Below are 19,297 nucleotides of genomic sequence, written 5' to 3'. Positions count from 1 at the left end.
GTCAGCTCTGATTGAAAACCTGTGCTTTCCTAACGATCCAGGAAGGCCGGGGTGTCATACTGTACCGGTACCACAAAGGTTGGCCGGGGTGTGGTACTGTACCGGTACCACAAAGGTTGGCGGGGTGTGGTACTGTACCAGTACCACAAAGGTTGGCCCCTGTCTTCTCTCTGTAGAGACTTGAGCACAACTTGCAAGTCTGGAAAGAGGTCACCAGTCAGTTTTCCACCTCACCACCATTGACAGTTAAGAAACTGTCAGTCTCTAAAGAGACAGACAGAAAACTAGGAAACTAGCAAATAAGCATCACATTCTCAGGTTATGTAGAAGCAGGTGATGTCAGAGAGGGTGATGGAGATGAAGTAGGTTAGGAGGGTAATGGAACTAAAAGGAGCCCCAAGGTTTCTCCTCTGAGGAGATAACATTTTATCTGAGATCTAAATGACAGTCTTCAGAGATAGCCACAGAAATCCCCGGATGAATGTGCTGGCATCCTTGTGTGTCTAGAAAGGCTCAAGTTCTGTCCATCATGTTTATGGATTCGTAAATTAAGATCTCACTAATGAAAAGTACAGATGCCTAGCTAGCATCAGGCTGAAATTAATTCCAAACAGATGACACAGATCAAAGACCAGTTATGTATGAGTTAGTGGAAATTCTAAAGGTCTAACTAATCTGCACTGTACCAGCAGAAAGTGGTCTGTTTTGTGTGCCTGTTTTCTACCTAACGTCTGCCAGCTGTTGTACGAGGCCCAGTGTTCAATTGACAAATCCTGTCTGTACTGCTGGGATACTGCGAAAAACAGCAAAGACGGTTGGTCCAGCAGTGAGGAGCACTTACTAACTGCTCTTGCAGAGGATCCGTTTCTGATAGGGCAGCTCACAGTTGCCTGACACTCTGGGTACAGGGGATCCAGCGTCCTCTTCTGACCTCTACAGGCTATAGCATGAACATTAGACACATAAATTTATGCATGTGCACACACACACATAAAACTGATAAATAAATACGTCTTTAAAAATAAACACATGTGTATATATGGTTTTTCAAGACAAGGTTTCCCTGTGTAGCCCTGGCTGTCCTGGAACTTGCTCTGTAGAGCAGGCTGGCCTCAAACTCAGAGATCTACCTGTCTCTGCCTCCTGAGCGCTGAGATAAAAGGTACGTGCCACCACTGCCCAATGACAACAAATATTTTTTTTATTCTCAGTTTATAATCTGGTCCAGGATAGACAATAAGAAAAATAAATTGCTAATTCAGTTATATCTTAGCTTAGAGAGTAAGAATCAAGAGAAAGAGAATTCAATTTAAAATCAGGCAGACAGGATGCCCTGACCAGGGTGATGGAGGTGGACAGGAGACAGGAAACCTGGAAGAAAAGTGTAGGTGAAGGGAGTGGTAAGTTCTGAATCGCAGAGGCTAGAGTATCCTCTTCCTTCTTAATGGTTGAATGAGGGTGAGCGTGAGAAGAGTCGAGGTAGAAAGGTTATTCAGGAAGTAGGAGCAGAGGTGAGGTAGAGGAGGTGGTGGGAAGCAGATTGCGCAGAGTCTTGGAAGCAATAGAAAGTTCTGGGCTGGCCTGAAGCATGAAAAGGGAAGGCGATGGAGGAGATGAGCAGGGAAAGTGGTCTGTCCTGTTGTAAAGGGTTTTCACTGGTTGTTCCGTGTTATCTGTGAGTGATAAAGCAGAATGAGGAAGCCAGTTAAGGGTTTCAGCCGGGTTGGCGGTGGTGGCGCACACCTTTAATCCCAGCACTCAGGAGGCATAGGCAGGCGGATCTCTGTGAGTTCGAGGCCAACCTGGGCTACAGAGTGAGTTCCAGGAAAGGCAAAAAGCTACACAGAGAAACCCTGTCTTGAAAAAAAAAGAGTTTCTTGCAGTGAGCTGTCCAAAAGATGTTGGTGGTTTGGTGGAGGATGAAGGGTCATAAGTGAGTGTAGATGTAGATGCATTTTGAAGGTCAAGCCTGCAGGATTTCCTAACAGAGTAGACACAGGGTAAGGGGGAGTTACAGGCAATGTAAAAATTTAGGGGGTGAGCAATTTGAATGGAGTTCCCATCACTTAAGATAAGGAAGGAGTCAGCTCAGACAGGAACTTGGGAAAATACCTCTACCAAGCTACCAAGTAGGAGATGAGCACAGAGTTTAGGGCGTGGTGAGAACAAGAAATAGAAACTTGAGAGTCATTGGCATAGTTATCTAAAGTCAGGAGACCAAAAGAGGCCACCAAGGAAGTGAGTGTGTGCGGAGAAAAGTCCAAGCGTGAGCCCTGGGAGACTGAAATACCAAGGTGTTGTGGAGATGAGAGGCGCAGCGGAATGAGGCAGGCTGGTGGGGAGGGATGGAGGCAGTGAGCTGTCCTACAAGGTGAGTGAGTGCGCATTGCGTCCGGAGAAGGATCGCAGGACATCTGCCGTCTTCCACTCTCTTCAGGCTGCCCAGTGAGTTACTGCTCACCATATTAGTGTTGAAGAAAACCAGACTTAGAGAGTTGATTCTTTCCGGTAAATATGTAGTAGGACTGAGAACCAGCCAATTGGATCAGCCCTAGCAGAATTCAACTTCACCCACTCATTCGCTACTGATACGTGTTTTCTTATGGCCCGCGCCCTCAGCAAATCTTAAACAAGTGCAGTGCCATTAACTGTGCTTAAAGATCAGTGTACTCTAAAGAAACGATACTTTTAACACTGAGAAGGTGACTCAGTCAATAAAGTGTTTGTTGCAATAAGCACGAAGACCTAGTGAGATGGAGTAGCATATGCCTTTAATCCCAGCATTCCAGAGGCAGAGGCAAGGTTAAGGCCAGCCTGCTGGTCTACATCAAGAGTTCCAGGACAGCCAGAGCTACATAGTGAGACCCTGTCTCTAAAGGGGGAGGGGGCATGAAAACATGAGTTCAGATCCTCAGAACCCACATAAAAGCTTCATGCAACTGAGCATGCTGGTACTCCCAGCACTGAGGAGGGCACAGGAAGATTGCTGCCGCTTACTGGCCAGCCAGTGTACTAAGTCAAGTCGATAAGCGTGTCCAGTGAGAGACTCTGCCTCAGAAACTACAGTGGAGAGCAATAGAAGACAACAGCCAGCAGCAGCCTTGGCTGTGTCCTCTCTCTCCCTCTCTCTCCTCCCTCTTCTCTCCTCCTCTCCTCTCTCTCTCTCTCTCTCTCTCACACACACACACACACACACACACACCTACCTTCACACATGTGCGTATAGTCACAGGAACACGTACACACATGTACATACACTGTGCATGCATGGAGAAGCAATACTTTTATAATGTAGCTAATCAAGAGAACATTAACTAACGTGTCCCTAGTTCACTGAAGAAATCAACACTTTAGCTCTCACCAAAACAATTCTAAGTCCTGCTGGTTTTGTCTTGTGTAGTTTTCATGATTTATTCCCACTGGGTCTACTAGATGCAGACTTCATCCCAAACCACATGTTGCCTATGCAAGTTTCTCTCAGCAAATTGGAAGGAGGCTCTTGCTTTATAGATTGCCTATAAACTATCAATGCCGTTGATTTGTTTTCACAAGCACAAGAATCCACAGAGAAAGCACCTGTCAGGGTGAATTTGAATTGAATAAGCTCATCAAATTTGGATGAGACTCAAAATTTGAAGTATTTATTCAAACAGTTCCACCAGATTTTCAACTTGTCACATTAACATAAATTTACACATACAAATTCGGTAAAACTATTAGAGTTTTTCGATGCTCGGCTCATATTTTGTTTCTCAAAAGACCCCATTGTTTGGCAACACTGGAGACTAATTCTCTGTTCGGTGACAATGACTTTCATCAAGGAAACAGGGCCTTCAGTGTAGAACTGTGCTTGCCTTCCACAGCACGCCCCCTGGGCCTTCTGGGATCCTGTCTGCTGCCTTCTGCATCCTGAGCAGACCTGGCAGTGTCTGTATGCTTCCTCCCAGTGCCCGTCCCTCCCCTCCTCACAGGACTCATTCCAGCTGACTCTTTATCACTTGGTAAAGTCAGGGTGCTAGACCTGGGCCTTCACTACCAGCAGCACAAAGCTCTGAAATGTAACAAGTGGGTTAAACCTCTGGGCTGCCCTCCATTCCTTCTCCTGTCCCTTATTTTAAAATAAAGTTTTGCTGTAGATGCATCCTCCTGGTAAGTTGGAAAAGTTGTTCAAAAATTCCTTGCTAAAATAAAATCTTAAGTGAGGACAGGAAAACTAAAAATAAAGGCCTTCCCCTCCCGGTTCCCATGGGCTTATTTATTACATCTGCACAGCATTTAGTGCTTCAGACTTGGGGCATGGAGGTCATCCAGAGGTTACTCTTCTCCCAGTCAGATACAAACATCATAAAATGGCTCAGTTGCTTCTCTGCCCTGCCCCCACCTCAAGCGGTACCAAAGCCACAGTTTCTTGCACTCATGTGTGACGTGAGATTCTATTTTTAAGCACAGGCAGAATATATCATTAGTCATTTACAGAAGGAACCCATTAACATCTAAAAGGATGGAGCCACAGAACTCCTTCATGCTGCCAAGTGTTGGTAGAGCTCATTCTCGGCCCACAGGGCATTGCAGTCAGACTGTGGATGTGTGTGCTAGGAAGTGTGTGGTGTGTGTGTGTGTGTGTGTGTGTGTGTGTGTGTGTGTGTGTGTGTGTGTCGCTTAGCAGGGACGGTGCTCAGGTCACGTATGCCCAGTTAGGAGGACACAAGTTTTAGAACCTAGAAAAGGAAGATAAATGGGAACTACACTGAACTCTCTGTTTAATCATCTGCCTGTTCTTCATTTTTAGGGGAGACGCTTTATTTTAGGACTTCCCTTAATCTCAGATTGCTTAAGAGCTGAGGATTTATAACAGAGTTGTATGTATTTATCATGCAAGAAACATTTCCTCTATTAAAAGCTACTCAAAAAAGAATTTAACCTGGAACAGAGACCCTGTAAATTCTTAACTTTAATGCTTTCCTTTTTAATTATTCTTGTGTATACATGTGTCAAGGCCATAGGTTGATGGCAAGTGTCTTTTCAATCCCACTCTGCCTTATATATTGATGCAGGGTCTCTCACATGAACCCAAAGCTCACAGGTTCAGCTGGCCTAGCTGGCTAGATTGCCTGAGGAATTCCAGTTCTACTTCCCAAATGTTGGAATTACAGGCAGCCGCCATGCCTGGCTTTTATGGCCTTTGATTGGCTGCTAAGGACCAAACCTCTGATTTTCACTTGCTTCCTGACCTATGTCCTCAGCCCTTGTTTTTATGTTTTCAGAAGGAAAATCTTGCTCTCACCACCATTTTCAAAGCATCCAAATATCACTAAACAAGATTTTCCCCCCTGAGGAAGGGTTTCTCTGTATAGCCTTGGCTTTCCTAGAACTTGCTCTGTAGACCAGGCTGGTCTCAAACTCAGAGATTTGCCTGTGCACCACCATGGCCCAACTAAGACTTCTTGTTCTAGATGTTATTCTAAAGAATATGTCTAATGTAAGTTCTTAATGGAGACTTATTGTGTTATACAGAATGATACAGTTTCAGGGTATGTCAGTGTAAACACCTCAGCTCTCATCTTAAAGGGAAGAAAAGATACTTGATTCTGGAGCCATTATGAGTGACCATTTCCTGGGAACATAGGGTTAAGTTCCCTCAAATTCCATGTTCCAATGTGGAAGCAGGTTTATAAGGTTTTATAGTTACAGAACAATGAAAGTCATAAACCAAGGCAAGTTGAAAATACACTGGTGGGTACACCAGAGAGGCAGGTACAGTGATATAGAGGAGCTGTTCGATGGGTCTAGATGCTACCTGATGACGACGTTCTCAGCTCTTGGATTAGTGGAAGCTAGTGTTCTGCTAACTTAATCACTTCTGAGAGGTTTTTATTATTGTCATGAGGTACTAGTTCAGATACAGTCCCCAGTGAGACAAGGAGAGGCTGTTCTAGAAAGCCAAAACTAGCCCACGATAAAGTAATTAGCCTCTGAACCTACAAAATTCCAGACTCTCCACAGTACTGAGAGTCCAGTCTGTCAGTCTCTACCGACACACATGTTCCTTCCAGGAGTTTTGTTGACAGACAGACACAGCTGCTTTTCAGGGAGTTTCATTCACAGGTGTTATTTGTGGAAAAGTAGGAGTTTCATCAACATGTTGTGTGCAGTAAACTCTGTGGTGGAAATAAATATTGTTTTAACTCTTGTGGTTTAATTAAATTGTCTTGTAAAGGGGCTGGAGAGATGGTTCCAGAGGTTGGGAGCGCTGGCTGCTCTTCCAGAGATTCTGAGTTCAATTCCCAGCAACCACATGGTGGTTTACAACCATCTGAAATGAGATCTGGTGCCCTCTTCTGGCATTCAGGCATAAATACAGGCAGAACACTGAATACATAATGAATGAATGAATGAATGAATGAATGAATGGAGTAAATCTTTTTTAATTGTCTTGTAAAATACATTTTTATATTTTTTTATTTCTCTGACCAGATTGCATAATAGAAGCCAGGATTAAATCATAATTGTATTCTCCCTTGCTTTAAATATAAACTATCTAATTGATATTATGGCATAATGGGGCAAACATACCTTATTTTATTGTTTTCTGCGTCTTATAAAGTGTCTGTTATCACTGGGTGCTTTGTGACTTTTTCTCCTAAGAATTTGCCCTGACTAGGACAACTAGATCCAAATTAAAAGAAGGAAAAATGCACTGTTGTGAGACAATGAGACTTAATGGGTAGATGTCCTTTTTACTCTGTGGCTCGCTTTTATATTCTAACTAGGAAAACAAGCTTCTACGTAGTCCCTGATGTTATTTAGTTTTTTCTAGCTTTGTCAATTTTAAATCCTGATTTCATGTGTTCCAGTCATAAGTTCAATACTTAGGGTTTATTTTCTTTCTTGAGACACCCCCAGGGTAGGGAGGTGTCCTGGGGGTGGTATCCAAGTCTACTTAGAGGCAACGAGTGTGTGTGTGTGTGTGTGTGTGTGTGTGTGTGTGTGTGTTAGCATGAGTTCCCTTTCTCCTTCAGAATTGACTACTTGAGTGATCACAGGTAAAATTGGATGTTACAAAGACATGTAAGCTTATTGGTTCCCACCATAGGAGCCTCCAGTGGGAGCTCTAAAAGTTCCTTAATCCGAGTAGTTCCCTTGGGGGTCAGGGGGGGAGCCCACCAAGCCTTGGTCGTACAGAGGGAGAAGAACCCAGAAGTCGGCATCTGAAACATCTAAGTAAAAAGAACAGGAGTCCTCTTGGCGTCTCTTTTCCCTGCCTGCCTGCCTGCCAGGGCTCTGCCTGATGCCTAGTCCCTCAGCTGCACAGCTCTAAAGGATGCTACAAAAATCTTGTTTGTGTGTTGTTGTAGCAACAGTAACGAAAGTTCTGTGGGTGGCAGGGGTAGAGATAGAGCTCAACACGGCCACTCCCTACAACCTGAGTTCTAGTTCAAGATGTCCACTCAGATAATGCCACATCCTTGGCTTCACAGAAAAGCATTTCAGGGCAAGCCAATATTAAACAAAACGGGAGGGGGGAGGTTATATTGTTCTTCTTGGGGAGTTGGTTTTCTTTTAAAACTGTGTGTATGCATGATTGTATGTTAGAGAGGGTGTGTATGCACCATGCATGCACATAATGTGCCGTGGTATACTTGGAATCCTTGATTACCATCTAGCAAGCAGCTTCAAGCCAGATTCTGGAGTGAGGGTCTCCATTTTCTTCCCATACCTCCAAACATTTTCTCTGTCTTTCTATCCAGCCTCACTTCAACTTCAGTGAATTTCAAGATGATAAACATCTGCTACTAGCTAAGTTTTTACATGGTCATATACTCTTGCTAATGCATTTTTCTATCATGTACATAGTTTTCTTGCTTGAACCTGGAGCTATGAAAAGAATAAACAAAATTTACTGAGGGTTGTGTTATAAGAGTGCACTCTTGAATGTTATCTTTTTTTTTCCCACAAAGGTCTGTTTATTTGTGTGTCTGAGTTCCTGCATGTAGGTATGTGCACGGTGTGTGTGTGTGTGTGTGTGTGTGTGTGTGTGTGTGTGTGTGTGTGTGTGTGTGCGCGCGCGTGCGCCTGGTAGTTATGGAGGCCAGATGTGGATCCCCTGTAACTGAAGTGATGGGCAATTGTGCACCATGATGTGCTAGAAATCAAATCTAGATATTCTTTCAGAGCAGCCTGTGTTCTTAAATGCTGAGCCATCTCTCCAACCCCATATATAATCTCAGTTTCCTTGTGACTATATAACAAACAAAACCAGAACAGCTACCTTTGATTTTAAGACAACTTTCAAAGAGAAGGTTATGTATTTACCTAATTAAAAAATTGTCGGTAAATTAACCCAAACTTTATATTCTGCATTAGGATCACTGGCTGTCCTCATGACATCTTACATTGCAATACCATTGTCATCCCTTTGGTTTGTCACAGTAACCTTCTTTCTCAGGTCACCTGGTCACTGCTGCTTTTTATGGCGGCAGGGGGCGTGTCTTGAAGCTCACACTGTTTTCTTTGTTTCCAGAGTAACGCCATCCTCTTGTTAGACACCACTGGACGTGCCATTCGCCACCTCATCCTTCCTGTGGAAGAGTTTGCATCCAAGAAGTCTTCCTGGTGGAGCAAGGAGGACGGTGTAAGGACTACCAGATTCGTCGGGCAGATTGATTGCTGGGGATTTTCCCAACCACAAAAATGAATGCCTGCTCATCTCTCCCAGTGCCAAACAGCAACAAAAATAGAAGGCACCACAGAGTCCTTAAGCAATTTTAGATTTGGATATGTTAAGACTATATAGCTAGATGAGCAATTAAATATCAGGAGGCTCCTTTAGTACCCAGCATATTACTGTGCAGATTGGCAGGACAGGGCTATTAAGGAAAATTAGAGCTAGTTGAGTGTGATAGTCATAGCAAATTCTTAGTCATGCAGTCAACTTAATTATTTTCCAATTACATAGTTATATTTTGGATTTATATGTACGGCAACTAATTTCCCTCTATCAGATAAATGTTTTAATTTATTAACTAACTTAAATCATGTAGCCTAACTCAAGGAAAATTTTTTTTCTGCCATTTAGATGCAAAGCCCTTGGTAAGCTTTATTTTGTAAGTAAGCATCCGCAGTTCATCAAAGACTGAAGAAGTATTTTTAAGTGTCATAATTGAATTAAGAGCTAAGAAACAAAGTATTTCCTGTATGATTATATTATGATATAAATTCCACAATTAACCAATAATTAGCACATTTATTTTTAACCAATATTTGGCACTGTTTTAAAGATTTATTTTTATTTTTATGTGTATGGTGTCTTGCCTGCATGTATATCTGCTTCATGTGAGTACCTGGTGCAGGGGCCAGAAGAGGGTGTCGGATCCCCAGATGGCTGTGAGCCAACATGTGAGTGCTGGGAACTGAACCCAGGTCCTCTGAAATGGCAGCAGGTGCTCTTAACTACTGAGCCATCTCTCCAGGCCCATTTGGCACTATTTAGAAGTTATTCTGAAGAGGTGTTAGTAGATTAGTGATAGATTGCTTGCCTACCAAGCACAAGGCCCTGAGTCCAAGTCTCAGCACAGCAGAACAAAGTCCCCAAAATGCTAAAAGAGTTTTGATGCATAACGTGTGGTATATTGTAAAATATAGTTTAAGCTATGTTCCCCTGAAAGTCTTGGCATGGATAAATGGCTTCTCTGAGAGTTGCATGGGTTACACATTAAAGGAGTTCTTAAGGGATAATTGATGTGGATACTTGTTTTGTTTTTTTCCCCCACTAGGAAACTTACAGAATGTGTAAAGAATTTTCACACAAAAACTGGCTGGTATTCTACAAACAAACAGGGTAAGTGCTTCACCGGAGGAGATTCTAAATGGGAATTGTTTTGTTCATTCTGTTTCCTGCTGTAATTATACTTGTTTAGTATAAAAGTAACAAGCCAAGTAATAAATATTTTATTCTGAAAATATTCCTTCGCAAGTCATAGAATGTTGAGAAACAGGTAAAGAAACGATGCTGTGGTTACATAACACAGCCCCTGTTTCAGGGCAGACGTCACCTCCTGCTGTTTCTTTTCATGCCTACCCTGACATGTTGAGAATTGTTTTCTAAAATCCCATGTTTCTTCATTATTGCTTACTCTACTAAATGTTCTCTTTAGGGTTGTATATTACATCTTAACATGATTAGCCACGGTTGTTTAGCTGTTATTCTCAGCATTTCCGTTCATACAATTTTCTTTTTTTTTTTTTCAGAAATACCTTGACTGTCCTTGATGTCTTAGAAGGACTAACTCACACCATCTCTCTTCCCATCAACCTCAAGACGGTTTTCCTTGTAGCAGAGGACAAATGGCTTCTTGTGGAGAACAAAACAAATCAGTGGGTAAACCTCTCTGTGTACATCTCATGTCAGTGGTAAACCTCTCTGTGTACATCTCATGTCAGTGGTAAACCTCTCTGTGTGCTATCTCATGTCAGTGGTAAACCTCTCTGTGTACATCTCATGTCAGTGGTAAACCTCTCTGTGTGCTAGCTCATGTCAGTGGTAAACCTCTCTGTGTACTTTTTATTCTTTTCATGTCAGTGGTAAACCTCTCTGTGTGCTATCTCATGTCAGTGGTAACTCTCTGTGTCATCTCATGTCAGTGGTAAACCTCTCTGTGTGCTAGCTCATGTCAGTGGTAAACTCTCTGTGTCTCTCATGTCAGTGGTAAACCTCTCTGTGTCTACTCATGTCAGTGGTAAACCTCTCTGTGTACATCTCATGTCAGTGGTAAACCTCTCTGTGTACATCTCATGTCAGTGGTAAACCTCTCTGTGTACATCTCATGTCAGTGGTAAACCTCTCTGTGTGCTAGCTCATGTCAGTGGTAAACCTCTCTGTGTCTCTCATGTCAGTGGTAAACTCTCTGTGTACTCATGTCAGTGGTAAACCTCTCTGTGTGCTAGCTCATGTCAGTGGTAAACCTCTCTGTGTGCTAGCTCATGTCAGTGGTAAACCTCTCTGTGTGCTAGCTCATGTCAGTGGTAAACCTCTCTGTGTGCACTCATGTCAGTGGTAAACTGGTAAACTCTCTGTGTCACTCATGTCAGTGGTAAACCTCTCTGTGTGCTAGCTCATGTCAGTGGGTAAACCTCTCTGTGTACATCTCATGGCAGTGGTAAAGCTCTCTGTGTACATCTCATGTCAGTGGTAAACCTCTCTGTGTGCATCTCATGTCAGTGGTAAACCTCTCTGTGTGCATCTCATGTCAGTGGTAAACCTCTCTGTGTGCATCTCATGTCAGTGGTAAACCTCTCTGTGTCTCTCATGTCAGTGGTAAACCTCTCTGTGTGCTAGCTCATGTCAGTGGTAAAGCTCTCTGTGTGCTAGCTCATGTCAGTGGTAAAGCTCTCTGTGTGCTAGCTCATGTCAGTGGTAAAGCTCTCTGTGTACATCTCATGTCAGTGGTAAACCTCTCTGTGTACATCTCATGTCAGTGGTAAAGCTCTCTGTGTACATCTCATGTCAGTGGTAAACCTCTCTGTGTACATCTCATGTCAGTGGTAAAGCTCTCTGTGTGCTAGCTCATGTCAGTGGTAAAGCTCTCTGTGTGCATCTCATGTCAGTGGTAAACCTCTCTGTGTGCATCTCATGTCAGTGGTAAACCTCTCTGTGTGCTAGCTCATGTCAGTGGTAAACCTCTCTGTGTACATCTCATGTCAGTGGTAAACCTCTCTGTGTGCTAGCTCATGTCAGTGGTAAACCTCTCTGTGTGCTAGCTCATGTCAGTGGTAAACCTCTCTGTGCTAGCTCATGTCAGTGGTAAACCTCTCTGTGTGCTAGCTCATGTCAGTGGTAAACCTCTCTGTGTACATCTCATGTCAGTGGTAAAGCTCTCTGTGTGCATCTCATGTCAGTGGTAAAGCTCTCTGTGTGCTAGCTCATGTCAGTGGTAAACCTCTCTGTGTGCTAGCTCATGTCAGTGGTAAACCTCTCTGTGTGCATCTCATGTCAGTGGTAAACCTCTCTGTGTACATCTCATGTCAGTGGTAAAGCTCTCTGTGTGCATCTCATGTCAGTGGTAAAGCTCTCTGTGTGCTAGCTCATGTCAGTGGTAAACCTCTCTGTGTGCTATCTCATGTCAGTGGTAAACCTCTCTGTGTACATCTCATGTCAGTGGTAAACCTCTCTGTGTACATCTCATGTCAGTGGTAAACCTCTCTGTGTACATCTCATGTCAGTGGTAAAGCTCTCTGTGTACATCTCATGTCAGTGGTAAAGCTCTCTGTGTGCATCTCATGTCAGTGGTAAAGCTCTCTCTGTGCTATCTTATGGAATATGGAGAAGACCAGCCTCATTCACCATGGTCTCCCTTAGCTTTTAAGTTTCTGTGTTTGTCAGCATCTCTGAATGAGATTTAGAAAAACAGACAGGAAAGAATTAAAGTATATTATGTGTCTATTCTCAGAGTATGACCTGGAAATTAATGATGCAAATGATGACCTTTGCATATGACCCACTTGTGTTTGGGGTTTTCCTATTCGCACATTGAGCAGTCACTGTGTCTTGCCAAACTCAAGCTACTACGAAGCACACTTTGAGTTCGTCCTCTCTCCTGAGAAGCAGAAGCGCCATCCTAGAGAGGTTGCCTTTTTGTCACAGGACCCACACCCTTGGACGTTCCCTCCTTTCATCTTACTGGTTATAGTTACAGCGATGTCTGCTGCTTCCCTTTACGGGCCACATGCTTCCTTGGGAGGTAGTGTGCTGCGCCTGTCATATAAAGAATGCTCGGTAAATTTCCAGTCTGTCTTCCTTATGTGCTACATTCTCTAGCTAAGAACAGACTCGTTCGCTGAAAAGCAGCTTGGCTTCCAGAAAACAGTATTGGCTACTTATAGATCTGTTTTAGAAATCTTAAAAGCAAACGACTCAAGTAATCATAGTCACAAACACTCTGTTCCTCAGCTGGTCATACAGCAGAGGTAATACTCCATCTACTGCCTGATGTAAGTAAGACTCATATCCAGAGGGAGCTCCATTTCTGGGCATGGCAGTTTATACCTCAAATCCTGGCACTCGTGGATATGGAGGCAGGAGAATCATGAGTTCATGGCCAACCTGAACTAATATAGTGAGACCAATACCCTGTCTCGAAAAAATGCCACAAAAACAAAAAAATAGAGGACTCCATATTACTAAGGATGTGCCTCATCACACAGCTCTGCTTGTCTTGAATAGGAAATGTGATTTTTGTTTTTTTGTTCTTCTAGACAGAGTGTCTGTGTGTAACAGCCTTGGCTGTCCTGAAACTCACTCTGTAGACCAGGCTGGCCTCAAACTCACAGAGATCCACCTGCCTCTGCTTCCCAAGTGATGGGATTAAAGGTGTACACCACCACCTCCTGGCTCATGTTTTTTTGTTTGTTTTGTTTTTTGTTTGTTTGTTTTCGTATTTACTATGTTATCATTTGGTATTTCTCTTTACAGTATTGTCAAAAAGGGTTTTGGTAATTTATGATGAAATGTTTAAGGGTAAAAATTATGCTCAGGCTATCTCTTTAAAGGCTTAGAGAGAAAAAACAAATTCTCATTTTTCTTGATCTGCCCTAATGATTAGAAAAAGAAAACACTTAGACTTGATTAAATTAGGCTTCTTATCTGTTTACAGGAAGTATCTTTTGACTAAGCCTGCACACATTGGTTCTGAGGACACTGGGGCCTGCCAGTTGTATATGTTGAAAGAAGAGCTGCCCAGCACAGGATTTGGGGTCACGCAAGGTAAATACTGCATTCCCTGCGCTTGCTGCTGTGTGGGTGTGTGATTGTACACACCCTGCCCTCCAGACTGATGGAAAACAGGGCCTCAGCCTGGGTGATACTTACACCAAATGAAACAGCTTACACACCACACCAGAAGTAGGAGACCAGAGTCTTCCACCTTCAAATCTTTATCAGGAAGTCGCACTTTGAACTGGGTGCAAAATTTGTTTAACTACTCAATGTTTTTTGTTGTGTTTTCTACTTAGAACACTTAGGTCCGAAGTCTAGCCTGGGCTATCACATTTTTTTTTTTTTTTTTTTTTTTTTTTTTGTCCATGGGCTATCAGCTCATCAGAACTTCTGCTCCATTTATCAGTTTGCCAGCCTGGGTTGGGTCCATGTCACAGCTTTTGTGCAGGGAGCTTTGGTTCAAGAGGATATTTACAGCTGGCAAGTCTTGGGCTGCAGAAATGCTTGTGATCATTTTGAGAAGACACTTTGATGATTAAACTTTTCTCAGACAAAAGCTAACAAGTGTCATTTAAAGTAATTTTTAAACCTTTGGGTTTAAGTTGTTGAGAAAGAAATTTTGCAATAATATTCCTGAAGCGTATCAGAATTATATTATGTCTAAGGTGTGTCCAACATTTTTCAGAAACAGAATTCTGCATACCTCATAGTGTTTCAAGTGATCAGCTGTCGTCTGAAAACCTAAGTTCAGCTGTGGGTCAGAAGATCGCCTCTCCTAACCGTATTCTCTCGGATGAAAATAATTATGCTACTATAGTTGTTGGCTTCCCTGATCTCATGGTAAGCACCGACTTCTGACATTTCTTCTCAGCTCAGCCTAGTGTAGCTCAGCCTGTCTGGAGGGGAACTGAGAGTACTTTTCCTATAAACATTTTCAGTCAAGTCTACATTTGAAATCACTCACCAAACCTATGGTCTACCTATAGAGTTTCATTTCATTATAAATGGTGTTTAAAGTGTGATGCGATATAATTTAGTAAGGGAAATGGTTGTTCTCTGCCTCTGGTAGTTCATGTGACCCAGCACTTAACATACCAATGATGATTTTCTTACCGCACCATTTTAATGTGTGTTCAGGGACTCTAAGAAGAGGAACAAGTTGAGACTGATCAAAGTACCATGTCTTCTAGCATTTATATTTAAAGTGATTTTTAATTGGCTTTAAGTAAAAGTAGGACCCATTTTCCCCTGGTGAAGATGTAGTGGATGAAATAGAAAGATTATTCCAGGACAAGTTGCAATCTGATAGTCTGTGGGAGGCTGGCTCCCACTTTTTCCTGGGGTACTCTTGAGAAGAGAGGGATAAGAAATATCTAGATAGAAAGATAGTGTGGAGAAGACAGACAGAAACATAGGATAGCTTCGGGAGGACCTGGACCAATATCCTCCAGCCCCTTCTGTCTCTTCAAAAGGGCATTTTATAGGAATGCCAAGGGGTGGAGCAAAATGACCTCCCCCTCACACAGCCAAGTGCAGACCCTTCCAAGCACCTGATAACCATACATGTGGTCCAGCCATGCCCCAATACAGCCCTGCTGAGTAAAGCAAGCTCAGATCTCTACTAGGAAACCTCTGTGTGCCCCCACAATAGTCCAAAATATATGTAGCTCAAGATGTGATTAAACATTTAACTTACATAACTCCCTTTGTGGCTCCATGGAGGGAGCTGATAGAATCAGTTAAAGATAAAAATACGGGTTCTGCTTGATGCACCAATCTCACATGCTTCCAACTTTTAGTTTAATTAACAAGTGGAGAGGACTTTGGGATATAAGGCATTTGAAATCCAAAACTGAGTGGATAATATGTGGCTTAGGACTTTGCCATATGCTTTACTAATTATCAAGTAAAAATCATTTGCTCCTACATTATATAATTGAAAATGCAGTGTGTTGTTGCAGTATGGTGTCTGCAGCAGCTTTGATGGGAGTGATAGAGCCACATTGGTATGCTTTCTGCCACGCTTGCTGCTTCAGTAGAAAAACAGCAGAGCCTTTCTGTAAGGGTAGAACTGTCTAAAACTGATCTCACTACTTCACTCTGGTTGAAGATATGAGTGTTCAAATACAGTGCTACCATGAAAGGGTTAGCAGGTGAAAGCTGAGTGTAGGCTATTGTTTGTGTTAGCCCTATAGAATCCTTCATGGGCATCAGGTTAGTGACCTTAGTAACGCCATCCCCTGGTGTTTGGTAGCCACTGTGCTGGAGGTGTCCAGTTAATATGTGTTAAGTAAAGGTCAGGTTCAGCATTCATAGCAAGTATTACTACTTCTTAGGCCAATACAGTAATGCTCTGTACTGCTCTAAGCATTTTCATACTAATAGCCCAATTTTACTGTAATTCAATAGGGTTTTACGCATGGAAAGACAGGAAGAGATCACACCTCTCATCATCCCTCCCACAAGGATTGTAATAAGGAACCTAGGGCTTGAGCTCAGGTGTGACTAGCCAGCCCTCTAGCCTGTAACCTCTACTGTACCACTCTGCCTCCCTGCTTGTATGTGAATTGTTTTCATAAAGCTCTGCAAAAGGATTACTTATTAGCTTTTTATGCAGTTATCAAAATCAACAAGTTACTATAAACTTATGTAACTTTCTTACCCTAACAGCAAGTAGATATTTTTTAAATCTATAAGAAATATCATAATCAATGATGAATATTATGGGCATTCGTTTTATCATCAAGAGTAAGACAAGGAAGGCAGGTATGGTGGTAGATGCTTGTGATCCCAGCACTCAGGAAACTGAGGCGGGAGAACTGTAATTTCAAGACTAGCCTGTGCTAGCAAGACTTTGCCTCAAAACAAGCACAAGCTGAAGACCAGAATACCCGCTGCCACTACTCCAACCAAATACTGTACTATCTTACACATGGACCAAAAAAATAATAATAATTATACTGCCACAAAACATAAAACTTAGCCCTATAAAAGACACTGTTAAAAGACAGTCTACAGGCTAAGAAAAAGTATTGCAAACTACATCTCTAACACTAGGCTTGTATCCAGAATATTTGAGAAACATAAAGTTCAAGCTGGGCATGGTAGTGCACACCTTTAATCCCAGCACTCAAGAGGCAAAGGCAGGTGGATCTCTGTGATTTCGAGGCCAGCATGGTCTACAAAGCAAGTTCCAGGAATCCAGGGCTGTTATACAGAGAAATACTATCTCAAAAATCAAAAACAAAGATCCATAAAGTTCAACACTAAGAACACAACCAGTTCTTAACATCTCCAAACAATAAGCTAGCGTGAAGTATCAAAGGCAGATCTAAGTAGGGTATGGACAGCTCTGGTGGACAAGGGGTCACCATGTCCCGGATGTCCCTGATGACTACAGTGTCCCTGGGAAGGGGCAGCTAATCTGGGAATGGAAGACCCAAGTAAGGACAGGAGGGATGGGTGTATCCCAGTGTGGGCTCGTGGGACCCAAGCAGGAAGAAGGGCATTGGCCTCAGGGATAAGTCTACTGGTGGAGGTGGGAGACTGGCCACATATCATGGCCTTGAGGAAGAAATTAAATACTGTGAAGATAGTGAACTAGATCAAAGATAGTTGAATGATATATTAAGGATAAAGAAATTAGCTTTCTCATAGTCAGGAAAGGGAAATTCTAAAAATGATCCGCTAATAGATAGAAGAATTGAGCCACCTGCTACAATAGTCAGAAAGGGAAAAAAAAAAAAAAAAAAAAAAAAAAAAAAAGAATGACCCCTGTAGATGTTGAGTTGGAATTTCATATATTTGTGTTGTAGTTTTTAATATATTTAGGTAGAAAAAAAATAAAATTAACGGTAAAATAATGGGCAAAATCATGAAATATACTTGGTCAAAGAGGATATAGGGGTAGCAAGTAAGTATATGAAGGATTCCCAGAGCCATTACCCATTAGTAAGAAACTTGAAGCTGTGAAGAGATGCTACTCCATAGCCATTAAAATAAGTACATTGACAGTGGTGAGTATGGAGTACTGAGTATCGAGTACTGAGTATCCAGTACCGAGTACCAAGGAGGCTGTAGAGGCAGTGCATCTCTTGTAGTCTTATGAGGTGCAGGAACAAACAGCAGCGGAGCACAGATGCCTCGCCGGCCCCCTTTCAAGGCTGTAGGAAGCAGTTCGCCAAGGCTGAGAGTCTGTCTTGGCCCAGGATATAAAGTACACAGTAGACTAGAATGTGGTGTCCAGAAGCAGGTGCGTATGTGGATCCATGCTTCATGGCGGCGAGTAAGTGGTGTTTGCACAGTAAGCGGTCCATATGAGAAAAGTAAACCTGAGTCCGGGCCACACACATGGAAATGACAGTAAACTCCTTATGAGTTCCAGACCTAAATGCAGATGTAACAGCTTGGAGAAAACAGAAGGCAAAGATGGGGAAGGATGAATGCATCAAGTAAAACAGTTAAGTAAAACACCGAGGGGAAAACCCACAAAATCCCAGAATAGCTAAATCTGAACAAGGCAGAGACGTGACCAGAAGGACAGTCCAGGGGCCCAAAAGTCCCAGCATATTTTACTTTATGAAAATAGTAGAGGCACAGGTGTTAGTACTGTGATTTTATTTAATTACATTGTGTGTGTGCGTGTACACGTGTATGTGTGTACACGTGTGTAACCATACTCCTTGTGGTATGTGGACATCATAGGACAACTTTTAGGAGTCTGTTCTTGCCTTACACCCTGAGAGTCCAAAGATCAAACTCAAGTCGTCAGGCTTGGCAACAACTTCCTTTACCGACTGCCCATCTTGCTTGAGTTGTATTATTTTTAAAATAACTACACTGCTGTATTTCCTCTTTTCAATTTAATTCACTTAAAAATTAAAAAATTAACTTAAATATTTTGTGCTTGCATAGACAATTACAGTTATTGGTAAAGCACACATCTCCTGTGCCATGTTAAAAAGGATTAGGGAACATTTTAATTTTTATACCCATAAATCATGTTACCACCAGCACTACCTTCAAGGGCCAATAACCTAAGCATGGTGATGGATGTAATAGGTGTAATTTTAGCACTGTTTCTCCTTTTTCTTCTCTTTTCTTTTTCTTTATATTTTTTTCAGTCACCCAGTGAAGTTTATTCATGGAAGAGGTCTTCATCTTTGGAAAAACCAAGTGTCACCAATAGGGGAATCTACGGAGGGAAACGGACCAATGTTACCCCAAGGCACAAGAACTGTGTGACTCTCACACACACTAACCAGGTGGTCAGGATTCTGCCTGCAGGAGAAGTCCCTCTGAAAGACATCTTCCCAAAGGGTGAGCAGCATTTCAGCTTGCCAAAATGGTGGAAGGTAGCTCGCTTTTGCTGGGAGATGCTTAGTTTGTCATTGTTATTTTTTCCTTGCAAGTGTTAGCCATCCCGACACATGTAGCTAAGAACCCCTCTGCATGTTGAAAGCCTGTGGACATCTCCACATGGTTGCTACTTGTGGGCTCTGCAGGTAAAGTTGGTCTTTGTTCACACTGCAGTCTCTACCGTGACTAACTTAGAACTTGACTTCTGAGAGCTTACCTGTAGGGACT

At 42.5% G+C, this 19,297-nt stretch overlaps 1 protein-coding gene across 1 annotated transcript in view; it reads left to right on the top strand.

Annotated features, from left to right (window-relative positions):
* Vwa8 (von Willebrand factor A domain containing 8) overlaps nucleotides 1–19,297 on the top strand; it is a 342,755-nt gene that overhangs the window by 233,561 nt on the left and 89,897 nt on the right. Inside the window, 6 exon segments of the mRNA XM_028878597.2 lie at nucleotides 8,522–8,632; nucleotides 9,774–9,838; nucleotides 10,249–10,374; nucleotides 13,650–13,759; nucleotides 14,397–14,551; nucleotides 18,835–19,030. Coding sequence (XP_028734430.1) covers nucleotides 8,522–8,632; nucleotides 9,774–9,838; nucleotides 10,249–10,374; nucleotides 13,650–13,759; nucleotides 14,397–14,551; nucleotides 18,835–19,030 — 763 coding nt within the window.

Source organism: Peromyscus leucopus, chromosome 9 (genome assembly GCF_004664715.2).
Source record: "Peromyscus leucopus breed LL Stock chromosome 9, UCI_PerLeu_2.1, whole genome shotgun sequence".
NCBI lineage: Eukaryota > Metazoa > Chordata > Mammalia > Rodentia > Cricetidae > Peromyscus > Peromyscus leucopus.
The sequence above is the reverse complement of the archived record's forward strand: the minus strand, read 5'-3'. Positions and strand labels throughout refer to the sequence as shown.